The sequence below is a fragment of the Berghia stephanieae genome, chromosome 9 (genome assembly GCF_034508935.2).
Source record: "Berghia stephanieae isolate SIO BIC M18660-M18661 chromosome 9, UCSD_Bste_1.3, whole genome shotgun sequence".
In the NCBI taxonomy this organism is placed as follows: Eukaryota; Metazoa; Mollusca; class Gastropoda; order Nudibranchia; family Aeolidiidae; genus Berghia; species Berghia stephanieae.
The window spans coordinates 10,344,996-10,369,199 of record NC_088368.1 but is presented as its reverse complement, the minus strand read 5'-3'; the positions used below and the strand labels follow the sequence as shown (position 1 = coordinate 10,369,199).

At 36.8% G+C, this 24,204-nt stretch overlaps 1 protein-coding gene across 1 annotated transcript in view; it reads left to right on the top strand.

Moving 5' to 3' along the window:
* The window catches only part of LOC144979654 (uncharacterized), a 44,818-nt gene that overhangs the window by 4,486 nt on the left and 16,128 nt on the right, over window positions 1-24,204 (top strand). The window contains exons 2-5 of the mRNA XM_078926484.1: window positions 263-319; window positions 7,226-7,347; window positions 7,895-11,528; window positions 13,350-13,461. Of these exons, the coding sequence (XP_078782610.1) occupies window positions 263-319; window positions 7,226-7,347; window positions 7,895-11,528; window positions 13,350-13,461 (3,925 nt within the window). The remainder of the gene's footprint in view (window positions 1-262; window positions 320-7,225; window positions 7,348-7,894; window positions 11,529-13,349; window positions 13,462-24,204) is intronic.

Below are 24,204 nucleotides of genomic sequence, written 5' to 3'. Positions count from 1 at the left end.
GCCCGTTTTATTAACAGCTTTATTGTCTACCTCAATGACTGCTTTACACAGATCACAGGACCAGTTTGTAAGGAGAATAGCTGTCCGTGTTTGTGCGGGGCAAGCGTCTGCCTCGGACAAAAATAGAGAAAACAAAAGAGCCTTTCCATTACTAGCTGTCTGCCATGACAAGTTGGACTTTATACAAATCTCTTCAGGTCAGAACTTGTCTTAAGGTCTGCTGTTGCTGTTGCTAAACTTTCTTACTTTGTTTTCATTTCAGTTGATCCAAATTCTGAAACGTCTCTACAAACTTCAGGTCTCCTTCTCAAGCTTAAAGGTGAGTCTAAGATGGACCTGCCTAGTACGACGGAAAATTTGTAGATTTACGAATTTTTGGCTCCTGCTGCAGAGCTTCAAATGTGTCTTTGACTCAATAAATCTTGTTGAAAAAGAATTTGTCATTCCAGACAACCTATATTCAGGACTTTGGAACGTTTTGTGATCATGTTTAGGGCAAATTATAATTTGTAAAGCTATTTTTAATTCTCTTTTTCCCTTAGAAACGACGGATTTCTGAAATTTCAAGCAGGCAGCTCTGGTCTAAAATAAATAAGCAGCTGGCTGGTAACGATGTTGGTATATCTAAATCTATACGAGGTCTTTAAATGTGTAGATACATAATATCTTCTTTTGGACACCATGTGTGATCCACCTTGTCACAAAACGGGGTTATGTCGGGATTTAAATTTATGGTCACGAATGTGAAACTTGTGGCTGAGTTTTACTTAAATTGCTGGAGAATGAACGAATCCGAAGGTTGACTGAAGTGAAGAATGTATCAATAAAGATGAGAGAAGATAGATTGAAATGGTTCGGATATGTAACGAGACGAGAGAGGGAGTACGTGGGAAGGAAAGTATTGGACTTACATTTAGCGTGAAAGAGTAAAAAGGGACGCCCAAAGTCTAGATGGTTGGAAGAAGATAAAGGATGATATGAAAGAACTGGGCCTGGAGGAAGATGATGTTCTGAACCGAAATGCATGGGGATGTGGCATTCATTATGACAACTCTGCAAAATGTGAGATAAGCTGAAAGGAGAAGGAAGAAAACTGCTGAAGAACATACACAATTTCTTCCATTGAAAAAATAACTAAAAATTCATATTTCCTTTCAGTTCTCATTTTGTTGTCGTATTTCTCCCCATGTAAATGACATTGTATTACATTGTAACACCATTCTGGTGAAATGGGTCATATTTTGCAGAGAAGCCTACTTAAAATGTCAAAAATTTGTCGTTTCCAAGGGAAAAAAAAGAAAAATCCACTTTAAATAGCTTTAGAAATAAACAATTTGCCCTCAGCATGGTCCACAAATGCTTCAAAGTCCTGAATATAGATAGATTCTAAGGAACTAATCTTTCCTTTTCAACAAGATTGATTGAGTCAGAGAGGAGAATACAGTTCTGTAGCTGGAGCCAAAAGTTCGTATTTCTACAAATTTTTGGTAGTACTAGGCAGGTTTGTATGTTGTGTCAGAATGGATTGTCTGTCTGGAACCGTGTTAGACTGTCTTGATGGATCAGAGGATAAGCGTCCAGTGCCATCACCACATGGCATTGAAATGTGGTGTTGTGGCTGGAGTGGTTATGGTACAAGTTCCAATCAGAATGATTTGTTGCGGCTGTAGTGATTATGGTACAAGTTCCAATCAGAATGATTTGTTGCGGCTGTAGTGATTATGGTACAAGTTCCAATCAGAATGATTTGTTGCGGCTGTAGTGATTATGGTACAAGTTCCAATCAGAATGATTTGTTGTGGCTATGGTGATTATGGTACAAGTTCCAATCAGAATGATTTGTTGTGGCTATGGTGATTATGGTACAAGTTCCAATCAGAATGATTTGTTGTGGCTGTAGTGATTATGGTACAAGTTCCAATCAGAATGATTTGTTTAGAAACTATGAAGGAGGAGGCGAGACTTTTCAGTCAGTCCTTGTATAGGGAATGAGATGAGCGGAAGAGTAGCGTCCCTTGATTGGACGTCACCTTACAGAGAGAACGTCAAAATGGTTTTGCACATGCGTCTCTCTCGGTGAAGTGTCTCATGTCGCACAACCAATATGACGTTCTCTCTCTCTAATAACTTTTCCGCTTGTGACTTCCAATCAAGGGACGCGACTCTGCCGCTAATCTCATTCCCTATAATGTTTAAACCAGGTGTTCAGTTTTTGTATGAGGTGAAATTAGGAGCCATGTAGTCCATTAGAGTCAAAGGGATACTAAGCTGCAAGAAGTTGTGGATTGTTGTAGACTGTAAAAGTCATGAGGAAAAAGGAATATAACAGCTTTTATAGAAAGACCGAAATAGCAACCGTTTTGTGTTTGGTAGTAGATTGTTCTTTTTTTTAATCGGTTATATTTATTTTTCCTTCAGTACTTCAAATCATGAGGTCCATAGAGCAGGAATTCATCCTTGCTTCTGTCTGTAACAAGTAGTCACTACTCTTTGTATAGGACCCAGTCTGTCACAAAGTGCTCTCTGTCAGTTATAACAGACTCAACTATCCAATCACTTGTTGATGTACGGAGGTAGGAAATGTCTGCGTGGTGTCTTCTGACCTCCCATTATGGGCAGGAGGTCACTTGCTATGTCTTCTATCCCCCTATATATGTTTTCTGAGTTGCTTTCTGCCTTTGTCTTGGAATGTTATTGCTTGGTTTTGTCCTGACCCTAGCCGGAGTCCTTGGCTGAGAGGGAAACAGTCAAATGTATCGTGTTAGTTTTTGAAGGTGATATTTTTTTTCCTTGTATGTCATCTTTCTACGATGTTCTATTAATTTATTTTTTTTTTGGTGTCAGGATGAGACTATTAGGTGATTTCAAACTACATTGATAGTGTTATCTTGGAATCTACACCTGTTCCCTGTTTGAACCATTTCCCTTTGTCTTACTTTTTCTTGTGTGTTTTCAATTGTAAATCTATAACTTTTTTTGACTATCCCATTTTATTCCTTTTTACTAAATCTGAAATGAACACTGTGTGTTGCAAGCACAGTAAAATCCTTTAGAACAATAAGAACATACCAAGGGAATGTGTGAGAATGTCTTTACCAATGGCATACTGTGTGTATTCGCCACCTTGAACCCTCTGTCTTCATTCTAAATTTTGTTGTGAATCCTGATCCATATTTCCATTTTACAGCAACCAGAGCTGCTCACTTTTCCTGTTTATCAGGAAATTTTAGATATTTTTTTGTCATTCCTGATTCCCAATTTAGATTGTATTTATTTCAGAAAAAAGAACATCATCATCAACATCATCATCATCATCATCATCATCATCATCATCATCACCATCATCACCATCATCATCATCATCATCATCACCACAACGATCACATTTTTTTCTCCCGAATTTTTGGTAAATAGAATATGTTACAGTGAATGACATAATCAGTCGGATGGTGAAAAGGTTTGAACTGAGATATTGCCAAGTTTAGTTTGAAGGTGCGGCTATGTGGTCTAGTCGTATGACAACGCTTTCGGATCAGAAGGTCCTGGGTTCAAGCCTCACTCGGCACAGAGTTGAGTCCTTGGAAAAGGCTCTTTATTAACATTCTCTCACTGTACTCAGGTGTAAAATGAGTACCTGGCCAATAGCCGCATTTTCTCTGTCCGAAAATTTTTTAATATTGCTTAACATGCGTCATGTTCCGTCCTACGTGTTAAGTGTTACTGTTGGCCAGGGACCCCTTGTAAAGCGATTTGTGCACGTGTAGTGGATTCTTCTTCTTCTTCGTTCCTCTGATGGACATCTATGGCTGCAGTCCGACATCTGCTATGAAGTCTGTGGTCCGCTTTAGGTCCTCAGCCTCACCATAGAGCTTTGTGTTGAGTGTTGTAGGGGTGACCCAGTGGTTCGAACGTTGCACGTTGTATAATGGGCAATCCATAAGCACATGTAAAGTGGTTTCATGGTCGGTTCCACATGGGCAATAAGGGGCTGTTCCAATACCTAGCTTTGTAAACATATGTCCTCGTAGTCTATTGTGTCCTGTTCGGAGGCGGAATAGAGTGACTTGGCTACTTCGCTGAATGGCATGGATTGGATCCTGCTTGTTGTGTTCCAGGTGTGTGTCATTCCTTTCTTTGTCTATTTTTAGCTTTATTATTTTCTTTTGCTGATGGTAAGTGATTGACGACTTCGGTTGTTCCTTTTGGGCTCCTTCTTTGGCCAGTTGATCGGCAATTTCATTTCCATATATACCTACATGACTTGGAATCCACTGCAGCACAATTTTTCCTGTTTTATCAGATAAGCCCTCAAGGGCCTCCACAGTGTGTGCGGCTTCAGACTCCTGGTAATTTTCAATAGACCGGAGAGCATCATCAGAGTCTGTCAAGTAAACCACATTTTTCCCGTATATTCTGTGATCTCTGGATAGTTCTTTTGTTGCATTGAGGATGGCTTTTTCTTCAGTTTTAGTACTTGTGCACATTGAACCCACTGATACAGATATTTTTGTTTCTGTTTTATCTGTCCAGTGTATGAGTGCACCAGCACCTCCATTCATGAGGGGGCCGGAAACTGAGCCATCTGTATAAACTCTTATCCAGTTGGTCATTGGGTATTTTTTATCGATCATCTTTAGGGTTTGAGCATTGTCATTATTGCTTCGAATGTTTTTCTTGTTGATGGTTATGGATTTTTGTTTCTTTTTCCACGGTGGTGGTTTGAGATTTGGGACATTGATTTGGGCAATATCTTCCTTTGGTGTCACTTTATATTTGCTCTCTAGTTTTTGTCCCAAGGTGATGAAGTTTTCCCTTTTGAGTCGATTCTCTTTCTTTTCCATTGTACTTGGATGCAGTGGTTGGGATTCCATGAATTTTATCTTTGAGAATTGTGTCATTATTTTTAAATTTCGTTGTTCTTTGAGAGGTTTTATTCCTGTGTGGGTTTCCATCTTGTGAATTGGTGTTGTTTTCATTGCTCCAGTGATCACGCGTAGGCATTGGTTTTGGACTTTTTCAACCTTTTGAAATTGAGCCTGTGAGCACGTTCCCCATGCCGATATGGCATAGTCTATTGCAGGTCTTACATATCCAAGATATGTCTTCTTCAGGACGTTTGAGTTTGCTCCCCATTGCGTTCCAGCAAGTTTTCGGAGAAGCTGCATTCTCTTGTACCCTTTCTGTTGACTTTCATCTATTTGATGTTTCCAAGTGAGTCGAGGGTCAAATTTCACTCCTAGATACTTAGGCATAAGGTCTTCTCTCAGAATCTTTCCATCCAAAGTTAATCGCATAGATTGCTTTTTGGTTGATAAGCTGAATGTTGTGTATGTGGTTTTATCAGCATTTACTCTCATACCCCAGTCTTTTGTCCATTTGCTCAAAGCATCAAGAGTCATCTGTATCCTGGCCTTTGCAGTACCAATATTTCTTTCAGTGCATATCAGTGCAAGGTCATCTGCATACATGGCTGCTTTTACTCCTCTGCATTTGGTTTCGCAGATGTCATTGATAAAAACGACAAAGAGGGTTGGTGAGAGAACCCCGCCTTGTGGTACTCCATTTGTCATGTTCGTTAGCTTGCTTTTAGAGTTTTGAGATTGGACTCTTGCTTTTCGATTTGTGAGGTAATCTTTAATCCATGCAAACATGTTGTGTGAAACGTTGGCTTTCTTAAGTTTGAGAAGTAGTCCTTTTGTCCAGACTTTGTCAAATGCCTTTTCCATATCCACCCAAACTGTGACTGTGTGTTTTTTTTCTTGGTAACCATTTTCGATCAGCTGCGAGATGTATGTTATCTGGTCCTCTGTGCAGCGAAATTGTCTGAAACCAGCCTGTTCATCTGATATCAACTTATTGCTTTCTAAATACCATTGGAGACGGCGATTAACAATTCTCTCCATCAGTTTACCCAAGCAGCTTGTCAAACTTATTGGTCGGTAGCTTTCGGGTTTATTTTTTGGCTTGCCATCCTTCTTTATTGGTATCATGGTTGCCTGTTTCCATTTGAGCGGAAGTTTACCCTGTTTCCAACTTGCATTGAACAGTTGTATCATTTTCCTCTTTGTGAGGGTTCCTAGGTGTTTCAACATGTCATTAGTAACATCATCTGGACCTGGTGATTTGTTCGTTTTTAGAGATTTCAAGGCAATTTCTACTTCTTCTTTTTTAATCGAACTGAACATGACATCATCTGTGGATTCTTTGGGTGTATCCTTGTGTTTTCTCAATTCTTTGTGGACTTCTCGTTTTCGTTCTTTTCTAATCTGTATACTCCCAACACTTGAGTACTGCTTCATAAAACAGTTTGCTGCTTGTTTTTTGTTGAGAATCCTCCCTTGATCATCTTCTACTGATGGTGCAGCATATCTGTTTTCTTGTCCACTTAGAGCTTTGGTTAGGTTCCATAACTTTCTTCCGTCTCTGTCGTAATCAAGTTGTCTGGTTTTTTCATGCCATGCTTCCTGTTTTGCTTTTATTGTTTCTTTCCTGAGAGTTTTTTCAGCCTCTTTGTAAATTTCCATATTCTCATCATTTGGCTCTCTCTCTGCTTTTTTTCTGTGTTCAGTGACTTGGCTGTTGAGACTTCCTAATTTTTCAGTCCATCCTGGACAGTAGTCCTTTCTTGATCCTCTGGGGATTGATTCTTTTGCAGCTTTCATGATTGATTTTGTGAAAGCTTTGGCTGATTTTTCTACATTCCTTGTTTTACAGTTTATCTCTTTTGTATAACGTGTAGTGGATATTGCTCTATATAAAAGCTCATTTTAAGGTCAATTTTTATCAAAAATGAGTTCTTGTCATAAATGATAAAATCAACCCTTTTTGTACATCTTTGGGATATATCAAAGCTTAATTTCACTTCTTAATATTTTTTACAGCTAGTCAAGTTGAAAAATTATGCAATTTGAATATCTGACCATAACTTAAAGAAAAATCACCCGATTTACTTCAAATAAAGATTAAAATGCTCTGGGTACCATATTGTTTGAGAAAAGTAAAAAAAAAATGCAAATCCAAACTTTTCACCTTCTGACTACGTAATTATGTTATGCACTGACACATAAAGATAAAATTTATAAAATGCCAATCTCCTCCTAATGTGTTCTGTGGCGTTTTGCAAGACTTTGGTGACACAAGAATATCTCTGAAAAAAGTTGGCAAATCAGAGCGATATCATGTTTAGAAAAAAATTGTAATGATTGTTTCATGTTTCAATTTCTAGGAGACTGGCATTGGAAAAGTTGTGAACTCATTTCGGCGTCACGAAGGCATTGTGGGAGAATGGACCAAGAAAGTTGTTGCCACATGGAAGACGTTGCTTCAACAGGAAGTGTCAAAACCAGAGTAAGACATTCTTTTACAGCTTTAGACCAACATCCCAGACTTGACAACCATTTTGGAAAGAAAGTAATCGTTACAAAAATCTGGCAGAACTTATTCCAGCTTGATTCGTCCCATTGCAACGAATTCAATAATTAGCATTCGAGTCCTAGAATTTCTCTTGTGTTCAAATCTTGTTATATCCATTCATATTGTCCATCTGATGTTTTGTTGTTGTTTTTTTTTTGGGGGGGGGGGGTATATGAAATTTTTATTGATAGAAAATGAGGGTACATCATTAAAATATAAATTTATTCATAAATCTGGATTCAATTTTTAAAATTTATAGAATATCTATGACAGCTTCTTTTCGTGACAATTTCTATTCCTCAATTTGAAATATGGGGGGATGTTTTAAAATGTGTGCAGACCTATGTTTGAGGTCTCCATTGAAACTGATATATTAAATTACTTTTAGTATTATTTAAGTTGGTCCAAAATTCTTAAAAGACTCAAGGACTCTTTCAACTTGCTACTCTATAAGAATAACGACTTTTCATTTCCATTTCAGAAAATCTTTACCCTACGATGACAAAGATGGCAGCCGTAGTGACGCCAGTCAGGACAGTTGGACGTCATACGACGGGGATGGGAAGAAGGTTGTGAACAGTAAGCAGGACAAGAAGGATGAGAGTCGTCATAGAAAATCAGTGTCTGGAGCAGAAAAAGCAAGAGACAGCAGTGACCATCATCGTCAACACCACTCGCATTCTGATCACCGAAATGATAAAGAAAGATATGAAAAGGAAAACAGTAAAGAGAGTACGAGTGATCGTTATCAAAGTTCTAAAGATAGGAAATATAAAGACAAAGACAAACCAGTCAAAACTAGTCGAGATCATAGCCATGATAATAACCTGTCTGAAAAACGAAAAGATAAAGAAAGAAATCAAAAAGAACACAGGAAAAGCAGTGGTGGAAGAAGTAGTAGTAGTAGTGGTGGTGGTAGTAGGAGCCATCATACCACTGGCGATGGAGAACATAGTTATCGGCATCACAAGGAAACTTCTGTCAAACAGGAAAAGATTTGTCGGGACGAAGATGAAGAGAAAACAGCTGAGAAAAATGAAATTGCGCGTGTTAAAGAAGAGAAGACAGATAATTTTAGTTTAAGCAAAGAAAATGAAGGTGAAGTGAATGTTGATAATTATGGAAGTGATGATCTGACAGATAGCGACGTCGAACCCGAGCAGGCAACGTCAGATGTGAGTAGTATCGAACAGTATTATAAAGCAATGCTAGGGCAAGTTGGAGCTGAAAATATCCACAGCGAACAAAATAAAGAATGTGTCGAATCAGATCGATCAAAGTCTCATTCGCTTTCACGTTCAACGAAGGGTGGAGAAAAATATTCAGCTCCTAAGTCGTCTGAAAGCTGCAGCAGGGATAAAGATGGGAGTCATCGGGATACCAGTGATCAACGTGCAAGTCTTTCAAAGAATGATAAATACTCATCATCGGCTCGGAAAAGGAAATTGGAGGAGGATTTACAAAAGGGAAAATGTCTTAAGGTTGATAGGAAGAGGAAGAATCACAGTGTGAGTGAGAGTGACGAAGACGAGGAGGAAAAGGATGGGAAGGGGGATCATACCGATTGGAAGTCGAGTTCTTTGAAAAATTCAAAATTATCATCTTCTTTATCACATTCTAAAACATCATCTTCACATCACAGGTCATCATCGTCATCGCATCACAAATCATCTTCATCGTCATCAATACCATCTCGTAAATCATCAGATTTACATACCCCCTCATCCAAATCATCTCATCATAAATCATCATCTTCTCATTCCCAGTCATCCGGCCATTCCAAATCCTCTCCATCACCATCTTCATTTTCATCTTCAAAGTCACCTCATCATCAGTCAAAATCATCATCATCATCATCATCGTCATCGTCCTCACATCATAAATCATCATCCCACTCGCAACCCTCCAAAGTCAATGGAAATGCTACAAAACAAGTCCACACGTATCGTCACTACGATGATCACATGACCACATTGCCATACTCCCCCAATGATATCACGATAAAAGCAGAGCCACATGACAACAGTGATAAATATACCAGTGCCTTATTGTACACACCTACACCCATCCCTGCTCTAGACAAACACAATCACCACTCTTCCCGAAACAACACGGATTCAGATGATTCTGATAAGCAAAGCGATGAATCTGATGATTCGTTAAACGCAAATAAAATTCCCAATTCAAGAAATGAAAAATATAGCAAAGACAACAGTAGGGATGAAGAAGAAATGTACATACTAAATAGGAAAATAAAATCGGAAAAGCTCGATGACAGAAAGTTAGATTCCGAAACAGACACGGCTTACATCCCGACAAAGATAATCAAGAAGGAGAAAAAAGAAAATTTTGAGGAAAAGAAGAAGCAAAGCCATTCTTATTCTGAAAAGAAGATGAAGCATGAGAGTGGAGATTCTTCTAGTGATGAGGGTGATGTCATTGCTAGTACAACTTACCACAGTGAGAAATCCAGGTCAACTCATCGGGCTGAAAACAAATATTTGGCAGCCTTACATCAAGTCCAAAGTGAAGATGGGGATGAGGAGAGGTACAGTCCAACTCATGGCTGGAGGGTGAAGGAAGAGAAAACTTTTGATGATCATAAGTATGGGGGAAGGACAACGTCATCCGACAACAACTCGTCTCGAGGGGATTCGGAAACGGATGTTGATAGAGAGAAATCCGAGAGGGATAAAAGTAAGGAGCATTCTTCTTATGACAGTTATTCCGATAGGAAGCGTGGAAAGAGTTCAGAGAGTGTGAAAAAAATTGTAGATGAACGCGGTGATAGATTGTCTTCTAAGTCTAAGAGTGATGATGGTGATAGACTGTCATCTAAGTCTAAGAGTGATGATGGTGATAGACTGTCATCTAAGTCTAAGAGTGATGATGGTGATAGACTGTCATCGAAGTCTAAGAGTGATGAAAAGATCAAATCTAGTGCTAATAGTTCAAGGGATAAATGTAAAAGTAAGGATTGTTCATCGGACACCAAAACTCAATACAAGGAAGGTCAAGGTCATCGGTCTTCTCATAGTAGTAAGTCAGATAGTTTGAAAAGCCATGAAAAGGATAAATCACATGCTTCTGTCAAGGATTCGTCAAGCAGTCGGGATAAAAGCCATTCTAAGCATAGAGGTGATTCTCATCATGAAAAAGACAAAAAGCGTCACAGTGGTGGTAGCAGGAGCAGTAGTAGTCATCGCAGCGATCACCAGCATGTGTCCAAACACGAGCCACATGACCCTTCAAAGTCCAAACACGAGCCAAATGACCCTTCAAAGTCCAAACACGAGCCACATGACCCTTCAAAGTCCAAACACGAGCCACATGACCCTTCAAAGTCTAAATACGAGCCAAAAGACCCTTCAAAGTCCAAACACAAGCAGTCGTCTTCTTCAGAAAGTCGGTCAATCTCATCCTTGGGTGAAAGTAAATCCAGTGTGAAAGCAAACTCATCACCGAAGACGACAAAGACGTCTGAACACAACCACCAGAAGAAGAAATCCAAGCCGAAAATTACCCCAAACACGGACGCAGGTTTTGATCTTTTCTCAGAGACTATTCAGATTAAAAAGGAAAAAGCAGATTCACCACAAATGAATTCTAAAAAGGATTTGAAAAAGCATCGGCCATCGTCATCATCATCATCATTGTTAGACAAGTCCTCACCATCTCGTGAAAACTTCACAACACCCGATACATTTCCAAAACGTTCGAAATCGAGTTCTAGCAAGATGAACAATTATGATGATGATGATGATGATGACGTTGATGATAATTTCAATTCAGATTCCGAAACAGCCACTGAATTAAAATCTGGCAGCAATCATGGCAGTCATGAAAAGGATGATGGGAATGGGTCGTCAAGCACAAAGAAAAAGAAAAAAGAAGCCGTTTACGTAGACGACAGTGCGATGTCGTTTGACGATTTCCTAAATTTTGACGAGTCGGCCGTGTTGAAGAAAAGTGGTGGCAAAGGGAGTCTTTCTAAATCGTCGCCGACGAAGAAACTCAAGACAATCAAATCATCAACATCAAATCATTCCAGTGCCATGTCATCAGATTGGACGCATTCCAAATCTGATACGTCGGTGCCAAGACCCTCTTCTGATGTAAGTACGAGTTTATTATTGCAATTGTCTTATGTTATTGTTTGTTTGTTGTTTGTTCTGTTGTTGTTATTATTATTATTATTATTATTATTATTATTATTATTATTATTATTATTATTATTATTTTTGTTGTTGTTGTTGTTGTTATTATTATTATACAGGCCTGTAAATCTTCCGACTATTGTCGGATTTTCGACTGTACGATTTTGCTCTATAAGTGCTAATATTAAAAAAATAAAATTAATAGTAAAAATAAAATTCATAGCGTCAAAGAACAGAACCAATAAAAAAGAAAATAAAATACTTTTCTTTAGTTCCTCGAAAAAATCAGATTTTGTTCCGTTTCAAATGCCAACTTAAAAAAAAATTATTTGTCGCATCAAAGACAAAATAAAACTAGGCTATCTATCAGTTAGCTATAATATTATCATGCCACCTACACGCTCCGCTAGACGTGGATGTATTCACTGCCTGGCTACTGTGCCACAGCCAACGAGAGAGGGTCACGAAGTTTGCGCGAGTCGTTAACACACACCTAGTCAGTAAATAACGCATGCACAGAAGTGTGTCGGAGCCTCCAGGACCGGAGCGTTTCTCTCTATTTTGCTACCGACACACATACATTTCTCCATGTCTTATTTCTTTTTCCCTATGATTTATTGGTTCCGTCTGGATGTGAGACGGAAAAAAAAAAATGCGATATAATTATTTTTCTTCGAAAGCTCTCACACGACCGCACCATCTCCTCTTCTTCTTCTTCGTCATCTTCTTCTTCTTCTTATTATTATTATTATTATTATTATTATTATTATTATTATTATTATTATTATTATTATTATTATTATTATTATTATTATTATTATTCTTCTTCTTCTTCTTCTTCTTCTTCTTCTTCTTCTTCTTCTTCTTCTTCTATAAGAATTAATCCAAATAAACGAAAGAATCAGCGTAAACATTTAACACAAACAAAAAGGAGCGAAGATACGCAGCTTCCTGTGTCAAGCACTAGATACACATCCTTCAAAAGGGTAGGAATTGTTCTCTTCCCTTCATTTTACAACTAACTCAGACCTGGGTCCTCAAATAATTGGGATTTTTTTTTGGTACCATAAACGAAGGACCTCATTATAAATACGTTGGGGAAAGTGACATGATTTGACTAGTCAATTGACGTGTCATATCTGTGTTGTGTTTATTAATTAATCCATATTTTTGTCCTGTTGTGTCTATTTTCACGTGTTCAAAAAGTTCCGACAATTTTTTCACCAGCCACGTACAGGCCTGATTCTAATACACTCTACAATATCACTGGACTAACAGTAACACACTCATACCGTGGAGATATATTAGGATGATTTTTTTTGTCTTGTATTTTTCTTCCTTCTTCGTCTGGCATTGTTTCTTATAGACTAGCGTCCTATCCAAAGGATAGCAAGCAATTTCTATTGTCTGTTTCGTGCTATGGCTCTTAAGGAACACTAATGCTCAAAGCGCTTTACAAAGAGTCCCAGACTTACAACAATACGTAACATGTAGAACGAGACATGACGCCTATTAGGTGATATTACCAATTTTTTTCTTCCGACAAAGACAACACTTTTAAAGGACAGGTACTCATTTTACAACTGAGTACGGTGAGAAAATGTGAATAAAGGGCCTTTTCCAAGGACTCAACTATGCCCCAAGCGAGGCTCGAACCCAGGACTTTCCGATCCGAAAGCGAGTGTCATACCACTAGACCGCATAGCCACACGTCAAATTGTTATTTATATCTTGGCCCTTCAAGCATTAATCTTTGAATTTTGTTTATTTCCTATCCAGCTGACGGTGACAGAGTCAGACATTATGAATTTGCTGCCTGCCACCCAGGCTCACTACCGACCAATCAGAAAACATCCCGTTTACCAAGATGATGGGGATGACTTGAATCAAGGTACTGATTATATATATATATATATATATATATATATATATATATATATATATATGTATTAATACCGGATAGGGAGACTTTTGGTACCCCTATTAGTTCATTTTACAGTACTTTACCAATAGGGAGACCAAAATCCGGTCCCCCTATTGATTTGACCTCTAGCACATTCACTTTTCTATTTTTAGTTTAAAGTTGTCAACCCAACCGTCAAGGATATATAATTGTAAATCATAGTATTGAAGTTATTTGTTAAACACCACAGTAAGAAGAGTTATGCCTAAATTTTCACGTTGGTCAATAAGGTGACCGCCTGAAAAAAGTACAATAGGGGTACCAGTGTTTTCATCGATATATTTCAATAGTGAGGCAATATATCTTTCCGAAATTTTCTCTAAAATTCTAGAGCATTATATGGATTTTTATAGTAATGAAAACCTAATATAAAATTGTGTGAAAGTTGATGAACTGAGGAATGAACAAGATATACGAATTATAATCTATTTTTAGAAACAGATTTATCGAATCTTGGTCCGGATTCTTATCTTGGTGACAAGAGACAAGCAAACATAGTAACTCTTTTTTTCGTGAAACGTATGTTTAGTCAATTTCGCGCATAAAGAGGCACTCGGCACTCACTCACTCCGCAAGTCAGTAGTAGGTGGTTATCAGTTATCAGCTTTAATTCTTAGTCAAACGCTTCATCAAACCCATTATTGAGTAGCATGTTGATGCCTGATGCCAGTTGAAGCCATCTCGACGTCGTGAAATGGAGCATCTTCTGTCATAGCAGTAGAATCGTCAGATGCCGCATTTAAATCCTCCATTCCAGGCGTTGCTGTTGCCATATCGATCTTCGAAATGATTTGGTCTAGACGTCAAGTTGACCCGTTCTATGTCTGAAGAGATTTTAAAGTGCAATACCTAACATTATATCTTGATCTACAAAAGAGTCTTTTTAAATGAACCGCTGTGTTTCTATATTTTTCAAGAACCAATGATTATCTGATAACCACTGACAACTGACTTGCGGAGAGAGTGGCCGACGGACGTCCTCTCTATAGCCGCAAGTATTTTTTCGTCACTTGCTGAGTTCCAAACTAGACGTCTATGGCATCGTGGGGTAAATTGATGCTGGAGGCATCATTGAAGAGACACCGAGATAATTTAAATGGTAAGTTATTGGCCATTCTTATTACATCACTGTTGATTTAAGATTTTCAATAGGGTAGACATCACAATCACACACACACCGATTGATGATTGTCACTTGTCAGTCAGTCATTTGGAAGTGGAGTCAGATAATTCGGGAACTTCTGTAGACTGTAGATTCACACTAGTGAGTAAGATCTGTCGTTTACTACTACTACTACTACTACTACCACTACTACTTTTAGTTTTAGCTTTATCCAACTCAACACTTCTCGTGTTTATTTTATTTTGGCAAAACTAGAATGGATTTTTGAAAAGAATATAAAATAATTTAAACTTAAACCTGTCTTTGCATCTTGCTTTATGCATACAGTATGCCATATCACAGCCATCACAAAATCATAGTTTAATGTTGAGAATATGCTATTTCTTTTGTAACTTCAGATCAGAGAGATTTGAGCTTTAAAAATCCTGAAAAATGTCTTGCTGTCAATCCAGACAACCCTTTTGATGTGATCTATGATGTTAATGGTAAGAATGTAATTTGATGAGGAAATGAATAACATTTAGGTACACATAGTTTGCTTTTTTTTTTTTTTTTTTTGAGTCATGATGTGTAATACTATTACAGTCCACTCCGGATAATTGCAACTCGTTTAATCGCAACTTTCGGTTAATCACAATATTTCCTAAGCAATGGAAATAATTCTATATAAAAGTCACTGGTTAATTGCAACAAACTTCGGTTTTTTAAAAAGTGGTAAATTCAAGAAATCAAACAGTATATCATGATTAAATTTCATCATGGATGAAATCGTGACAGGTTGAAGAATCGAGAGTGAGCAGGATTTAATGCTACAGTAGTGTGTCACCACTCTGTTAGAGTCGAAAGAGGGCGGGGCTCTGCAGTATGGGTTTGTGACGTCATCGGTGGCCATTAAATAGAAGAGGGGTGGGGCTGGTCATAATCTTGACAACAGGTTATAAATGACAGTTATAAAAGAGAGACTGAGCGATATCCTTTGTTTTAGGATTAACAACTGTGCATTGTGACCAACGAGTTTGGTGAGAGCTTATTGTCTCTCATTAAGGCTAATCTCTTTAACTCTGACAAATGTTGAATTGTTGAGAAAAAAGATTGAAACTTCTTCCAATCTGAATAAGATATCGGCTTGCTTCATAGCTGCTTTTGGTTGACAAATCTACACGGGCTGCCATATGGTTTTTGTTTCAATCAAATTGCTCTGTATGTGGTGGACTAAGAATATTATTTACTGGTTTGAGTTGACAATAAATGTGTAAAATGTTGAAATAGTGGACAGGAAACTGAATTTCGGTTAATCCCAACATTTTCGATGATCCCAAGGTATTGCGATTATCCTAAGTGGACTGTACCTGAATCTTGAACGAAAAACTATCATATGGATATGATTATAGACAGATTGGTTTCTGGAATTATATTTCCGTCCTCCCTTGCCAACTCTGACGTTCTTGAAATTTAAAAGAAAATAGCCAGAAGGTTTCGGACTTAATTTTCTTTTTTTTTCCAAAGGACAATAGTCATAAGGTAAATAATTTTTAAAAAATCCTTTTACAGCACAAGATGGCATGATTTTTTGTTTAAGAGTTTAGAGAAAAACTTGCACATGATAGTCTTCAGCTTTTTTTTTGTTGTTTTTATTTTCTATATAGACTCCAACTCAGAGCCTGAAAGTGATGCAGAACAAAGTTCCATATCACATGATTCATTTGTGGTAAGTATGTACATTAAAATAAAATCATAACATTTGTATAGCGTTTATCCACAGTTGGCACCATGCTCAAAATGCTTCACATCAACATATTTTGTGGTGGACAAAACACATTTGCCACAAAAGATGAGACCTGCAGTCTGTTAGGCGCAATACAATATTTCAGGACAAGGACAACACTGTTTTACACCAGTGAGATCTCCTAGTTTTTTGTTGTTAAAAATTTTTCTTTGCAGTGGACTTCGCCAACAATAACACTATTTTAAACCTTCCTCGTTATATTTTGAAGTGATATTCATTGATGAGCCATTCACATTTGAAGTCGTTTGTTTTTTTATTTGACAAAATGTGAAAATGATGCGTTTCCAGGAAAAATTAAAATAGCTTCTGTTGGGATTATACTTTTGATCTCGCATTTTGTCCAAATTCTCTTGCATCGTAATGTTTATCAACTTTTTTTGTTAACTATATTGCAGTTGCAAGGTTAGGAAGTTCATATTGTTGCAATGACAACCGTTTATATGTCCAGAATCGTAGTGATATAAAAAATTGTTTTGTAGTTGTTGGTCCTGGTGTAGGATTTAAAGAGTTGGTTAAAAACGGTTTACTGAAACCCTGGTTGGTGTATCTATATTTATCCAAGCACAGTTGAACATATTAAATACTTAGACAATATGTCTGCCTTTCTCAACTCTTTTTATTATACTTGCATTATTAACCAGCTAATTGTTTAGTTGGATTATTAAACAATGGCTCTTCATGTTTATTGTCAACATGAATAAATTGATTGATCTGTCATCTTTTCCACAAAATATACAGGGTCCCGATTTTGTTGCTGACTCCGAGTCTGATTCCTCTACGTACTCTGTGAGGTACCCAATGCTGAGTACATCATTGTCTTTGGAACCTAGTGCTCATTCCCCAACTCAGTCAGAGCCTCATCCACAACTATCACAGACTGAACCTCGTTGCCAGTCTGGGACCCAGGTTCAACCCGAATGCTATACACTTGCAAACCAACGTGTTACGTGCAATGGTGAGTCATTTTTTTGTCATTCTTCTCCTTTGATATTTGTGGGATCAATTTTAATTTACCCATTCCTTTTAAAAGAAAACTTCCCCCCCCTCCATGGTGCTGCATTTGTGTTATTGCATTTTTTTTCTGTTTTGGCAGTGCTGCGTCGCAAAATACGCTACCATTTACATAACAAGCACAAATCCAAATTTGATAGGGTGGACATCTTAGAATCTGAAACCCCAATGTGTGAGTGATATCAGTGAAACCAGCCATAAAAATGTTCATGTTTATTTTATTGGGGTTTTTTTTTGTCTGTAATAGACTTAAATTGCTTGTATTGTAAGTGTTAAAATGGTTTTTTTGTTACAACCCATCTATATATTAAAACTGTTTCTTTGTATTTCTATGATGCTTAAGGCTTTTTTTCACAGACCAGCTGGAAACTTAACGAGAATCAGAGTAGATAACATTTTTATTAATCTTGCAACCTAAACAGTATATGATGATTGGGAGCATTTAAAGAAAAGCACATTTTCTTTTTAATTTGTCGGTACTAAAATTATACTTTGATAATGCCTGCTGTGCTACAAACCCTTTTGACTTCCAGGTTCAATATTTCTCTTTATTCTAAAATTCTTGGGTTTCCTTTCAATGACAACTGAGATCATTAAAATTCAGCTCACAACATGATGTGTGTAGATTTGATGAAAACATATGTTCGAGTTGAGAAGCAGTGTTCACGAACTTGCTGATCGTTTTTACTAGCATTTATTTTCCTAACTTACCTGTATCAATTAACAAAGGCAAGACTCAAATATTTTCTATCTGAACAGTGTGTTTGTTATTGAAATATTTCCGGCATATACATGTCATATTTCATTCCCACAAAATATAAATCAGGATTAAGTTGTCTGGGCATCAGCATCGTTCAGGCAGTTGGGGGGAAGTCTTTAAGGAATTAATGAAGCCGATGCTCAACCGGTCTGGAGGACGTTTGATTGATGTCGGCTGTTTGTTCTGCCAGCCGGTGATGTTTTCTCACTCCCTCAATGACAAAGAAAGTCATTGTTATGACTATGAACTATAGTCTATTATTACTTTTGTTACTATATTAATTGTTACTTATAGCCGCTACTGTTATTATTATTATTATTATTATTATTATTATTATTATTATTATTTTATTATTATTATTATTATTATTATTATTATTATTATGATATTGCCTTCATTGCATTCTATTACTATTATTGATATAATTAATTTCTGATTGTTGTAAATAATTTATGTGAATTGAATTTTGTCGATTGGCCAAGGGCCTACAATAAACTTAAATGAAATGTTAGTCTTTGGATAGGACTTGGGTCTATTCTTGATTGCTTTTCCGCCTGGGTCGAGTGAAGCATTTGGAGTAAATTTTGTTGCTCAACGTAAAAAACATGACGCTTACCATTCCGCTGATACTGATACCTCCAAGGGGTGGTTGGGGAAAAACCTAAAATTCTTTTGACATTCTGTCTGATTTTTCGCTGAAACAACAAAGGACAATCTATGTATTCAGATGAGACTTCAATGTGTTACTATTCCGATTTATGTTCATATTTTGATTATAATGAAGAGGGAACCCTGAACCCAGTGAAGTGGGTGGATTGATCTATTTATTTCTATTTCAAAACAAAAATATGGCGTCTTTTCACTGGATTTGTTATGTGGCAGAGGTCTCCACAAATCTAACATACCTCTTCCAAAGGAATAGATGGTAGAAAAGTATATAACAAGAAGGAATTATGACAGTTACTTGTCCAGGCCTTAAATATTTGGAATGCTATTCCTCTCTATCGCTGTCATGTAGCTGATGTGCATATGATCTGTCTATTGATTTATTTTCATAGTTCATAGCATGATGTGCTTTATTTTCTTCTTTTTTTTCCAGAGAAATACAAAAAGCCAAGGAGACCCTGTCCATACTGTGGACAGTTGCAAACAAAACTCTCAAGGCATTTGATGAGGAAACACAAAGATGAGACAGAAGTTACAGAGGCCATGAAACAGCCTGTAAAGGAAAGGGATAGAACAATGGATTATCTCAAGAAAAAGGGCATTTTTTATTCAAACACTAGAAACAATTCAATAGTTATGCGTGAGAGAGCACAAGGGTCACATGAAGTTGTTATGTGTGCTGGCTGTAAGGGGTTTTACTCTGGACGAAGGGTTTATGAACACAAAAAGAAATGTAGTACTGAGCATGCTCTGTGTACTGGGGTTGTAAAATTTTATCCCGTGGCTCCCAATGCAAGTAAAGAAATAAAGGAGAATATTCTTGACAAATTTCGGAATGATGAAGTGGGAAATTTGTGTCGATCAGACAAAGCTATAGTATTGTTAGGAACAAAATTGTGGAGTAAAAGTTCAAAGAAGGAGAGAAAAGTTATAATGAGTGATTTACGCATCTTAGGAAATTTGATTTTAAAAACTAGGAAGAGAACGAATCAACCTTCTTTCTCTGGAGAGGACGTGGTGAAGCGTTGTAACTTTAATGAAATATCGCAAACCATTTCTGAAATGACTTTGAAAGAGGATGGGACATTGAAAGCAGGCTTGAAGCTTTCAATTGGATTTATATTGAAAAAGTTAATTAATTTCTTAAAAGGGGAATATATAATGCAAAACAAAATGGAAGAATCCGCAGAGATAGATTTGTTCAAAGCTGTCCTGGATTATAATTGGGATAGTATTTTTTTTACAGCCAGAGTTCAATGTGAAGCAAAGAGAACAAATTTGAGAAAACCCAAAGAGATGCCATTAGAGAATGATATAAAGAAGCTACGGCAATTTATTACTGAAGAGATGGTCCGTATTTGTGAGGATGATTATCAATTATTTGATTCACATATGTTTGTTAGGCTTCGCAATGTCATCGTAGCTAGGCTTACAATGTTTAATGCGAGGAGAGGCGGAGAACCCGCAAGGATGTTGTTAAAAGACTGGAATGATGCAGATTCAGGTGTATGGGTTGATCCCCAGCTTGTACAACATGTCACTGATCCTCTGGAAAAAGCGTTACTTGAGAAGTATAAGCTGGCCTATCAGTCTGGAAAGGGAAGCAAGATGTTGGTCCCTGTGTTGATACCCAATGACACAATTCAGCCTTTAAGGAAACTTGCACAGGAGCGTAAAGCTGTTGATATTTCAGACAACCCATTTCTTTTTCCAAATACAGGAATATCCAAAGATCATGTAAGTGGTTACATTGCCATCAAATATGTCACTTCCTTAGTAAAGGATTTAGAGAAACCCCAGTTGTTAATAGCTGATAAATTCAGGCACCGAGCTTCGACATTATTTGCCTTACTTGATGTCCCACAACACGAGAGAGATGTCTTCTATCGACATATGGGACACAGTGAATCAATCAATCAAAACATTTATCAGTGTCCACTTGCAATACGAGAAATAACAGAAGTTGGTCATTTTTTGGGTCAAATTGATAACTCAGCATCGGTCACTGGGGAAGGAAATTGTAACATTGAAACAAATGACTCTGTAGTGAATAGAGACTCAAATGCAAATTTTGGAACATCCATAGTAACAGCTGCAAATCAAGAAGAAATATTTGATGGTGAAGCAGGAGTGCCAAATCAGCTTACGTGTTCTTCAAAACAAACTGAACCCAAGAGGAATTCAAGCAAAAATCGGAGATACATGTCATGGTCAGATGAGGATACAGATAGAGTCAAGTCATATTTTAAAAACTTTGTCGAAGATGTTTCAGCACATGGTTCAAGGGGATCATTACCTAGAAAGTCTGAAATTATTCTGTTCTTAAAACACCACAGGGTATTTTCACAAAAGGAATCCCTGAAGGTACACTAATTAGTTTGGTGAAGACAAAGATTTTTAATGAAAGAAATAAATATAGAAGGGAAAGAGCGTTTCAATCGGTGTAATGACAATCATGAATTTGATTTGTATTACATTCATTGTATTGTATAGTGTTATTGACATATTTTGGGGGTTTACAAAAACGTTTTATCTTTATATAGTACAATCTGTTCATCATTGCAATATCCTTTTTTATATTATATGAACATTCATTTGCTCAGCTTGAGAGACAAATGCTTTGTAGAACCATAGCTGCCAACCGTTCTGTTAAAAACGGATTTGTTCCGTATTTGACTTCCTGAGTCCGTAAGTAATTATTTTTAGTTCAAAATCCGTATTTTGTAATTTTTGACTAATTTGTGGTAAAAAAGCCATGTGAGCCTAATGAATTATTATTATTGATCCATTATTATTACTATTACTACTACTACTATTGTTGTTATTATTATTATCATTATTATTGGTGTCCAGTGAGAGCATAATCTCCATTTGTGTAGCTCTTTAATTTGAATTATGCCTCTAACATAAATGATTTTCAACAATTAAAAAAGTTCCATTCGTTTATATGACGCCTGTATTTTACTCAAACCTTTCATAATGTATTGGAGATTTGCATAGGATATGGATGTTAGCCTCGATATACTTTGAATATTCTAAGACAGTATTGATACTTTCACTATTTGTTACAAATATTATTTTAATTAAGAATAAAATTAAATCCACCTTTTTGATTGGAAGGTATTCAATAAGAAAATCAATTGCTTATATTGATTAAAGATGACAATGATTATTTCCCTTTATTAATTTATGAAATATATAAATTTAATCCCTTTAAAAACATCTTCATCTGATTTTAATTTTTTTTTTTTCAAGCAAGCTTTTGTAACGGTTTAGGTTCAAGAAAAATAAGTATACTCCATTTTTAGGTGTGTTTATCTTGTCAAAGTAAAGAAGTAGGAATTCTCTAATATTTAGAGGTGCATTTTACTATAACTACTATTATAGTATACTACTTAAAGACCATTATGTTGCATGAAAGAAAACATATATGCAATCGTCTACTTTTTATCTGAACTCACCTAATTTTTACCCCAAAACGCCCTCTCAAGTGATGTACCAGGTTGGTAGTTATGCATTTCTAACCATCTTAAGTTATTTCATTTATTTTACAATCGTGCTTCTTGTGTATTGGTCCTTATCAAAGTTGAGGCAGTTGAATTCTTTCTTTATATTGTCCGTTCTGAATTTTGATCTCATTGTGGAAAGCTCCCATAGCGGGCAGGGAGGTACACACTGTGTCTTCTATCCCCTTATATCTGTTTTCCAACATGCTTTCAGTCTTTGTCTTGGAATGAGATTACTTGTTTTTTTCCTGGCCCTCGCCGGAGTCCTAGCTGGGAGGGAAGCAGTCAAATGCATATTTATTGTTTTGGGAGATGATATTTTTTTCCTTGTAAATCATCTCTCTGTTATGTATTATTACTATATTTGTTATTTTTTAATGTATAATGTAAGCATTTGAGTGTGTTCCTCTTTTTTGGATTTTGTTCTTGTGTCCGGATAAGACTTATAGGTGATCTCAAACTTAGTACATTGGTGATACGCTCTTGGAATCTACATCTGATCCCTATTTGTTCCCAGTTCCCCTATGTCTTACTTTCTCTTGGATGCTTCAACTGTAATTCTAGAACTTTTTACTATCCAATTTTCTTCCTTTTTACTGGCGCTGATATAACCTAAATGTGTTGCAAGCGCCGTAAAACCCTTAAAAACAAAACAACAATCATTGTGGAAAGTGTCATTTTAACGATTCAAATGTGCTGGTACTAAACCCGATAATTGAGCAACATTTGGACTAGCCTCTGTCATCTCAAACTTGTTAGTGTTAGTAATAGTAATTAAAAAGGCTGACTTTTATATGTTGCGATTCGATGAAGGGGGGGGGGGGGGGGGCTTCGGCACACATCGCCCCTCATCCCGGGCAAAATGAGCGTTCCTTATTTTATTTTTGAAAAGTTGGCAGCTATGTAGAACTATCTGAAAGAATCAGATATGGCAGAATAAAAAGTCTTTCTACTAACCCTAACTTAATTGGCCAATGTAGCTTTATGTTCAGCATTTTCTAGATACCTAATGTAAAATTTCACTATTCTTTTTATGATAGTTTTAAGAGTTGCAATCTTTAGAGGTGACTGTCAAGAAATGACACCTCTGTGCATTTAATTTCATTCTTTCTTTATCCCCTCATCCTTAATCAGAATAATAATAATTAATAATGAAAAAAAATGCAGCAACGACAGCTTAGAACGGCATAAAGTGCTTAAGAATTATTTTTTTTGCATTAAACTTTATTCAAACGATTTTCAACACTTTTGCTTCACAGTTTATGCTTTTTAACAAATGCAATTAAGCAACTTACCAGCAACAACATATTGGTTTGTTATCATTTGAGGGTTTTATCAGTAAAACTGTTTCTATCCTTTTATGTTGCACTGTACACATAGCAAACTTCATGCTTTTATTTGGTGACCAAAGACTTATGTGATACAGTGGATGAATGTTTGTGATGGCTTTTGGAACTGAAATAAACCTGCAATATGATTTGTAGACTTCTATCGTTATGTATCATTTTTCGGTCAAATGTAAATGTAATTTTACACGAGCTTGATGTATCATAAAACCCACAATGAGCTCAACGTGCAGCTGGTAGTAGATTTATATGGACACGAACAACGTTGTTACAATTCAGTAACGTACTCCAATTAACACAAGTGAGACTGTAAATGAGACTTTTACAATGACTCTGCATCGCCACAAATATGGATTCGAACCCTGGCAACTCGGGCGTCAGACGAACTGTCTACCACGAAACCAAAGCAAGCATTGTGCAAGTTAAAGTGAATGAGATGTTGATTGAAGCCGTTCATTGTGTCCATCAGATCT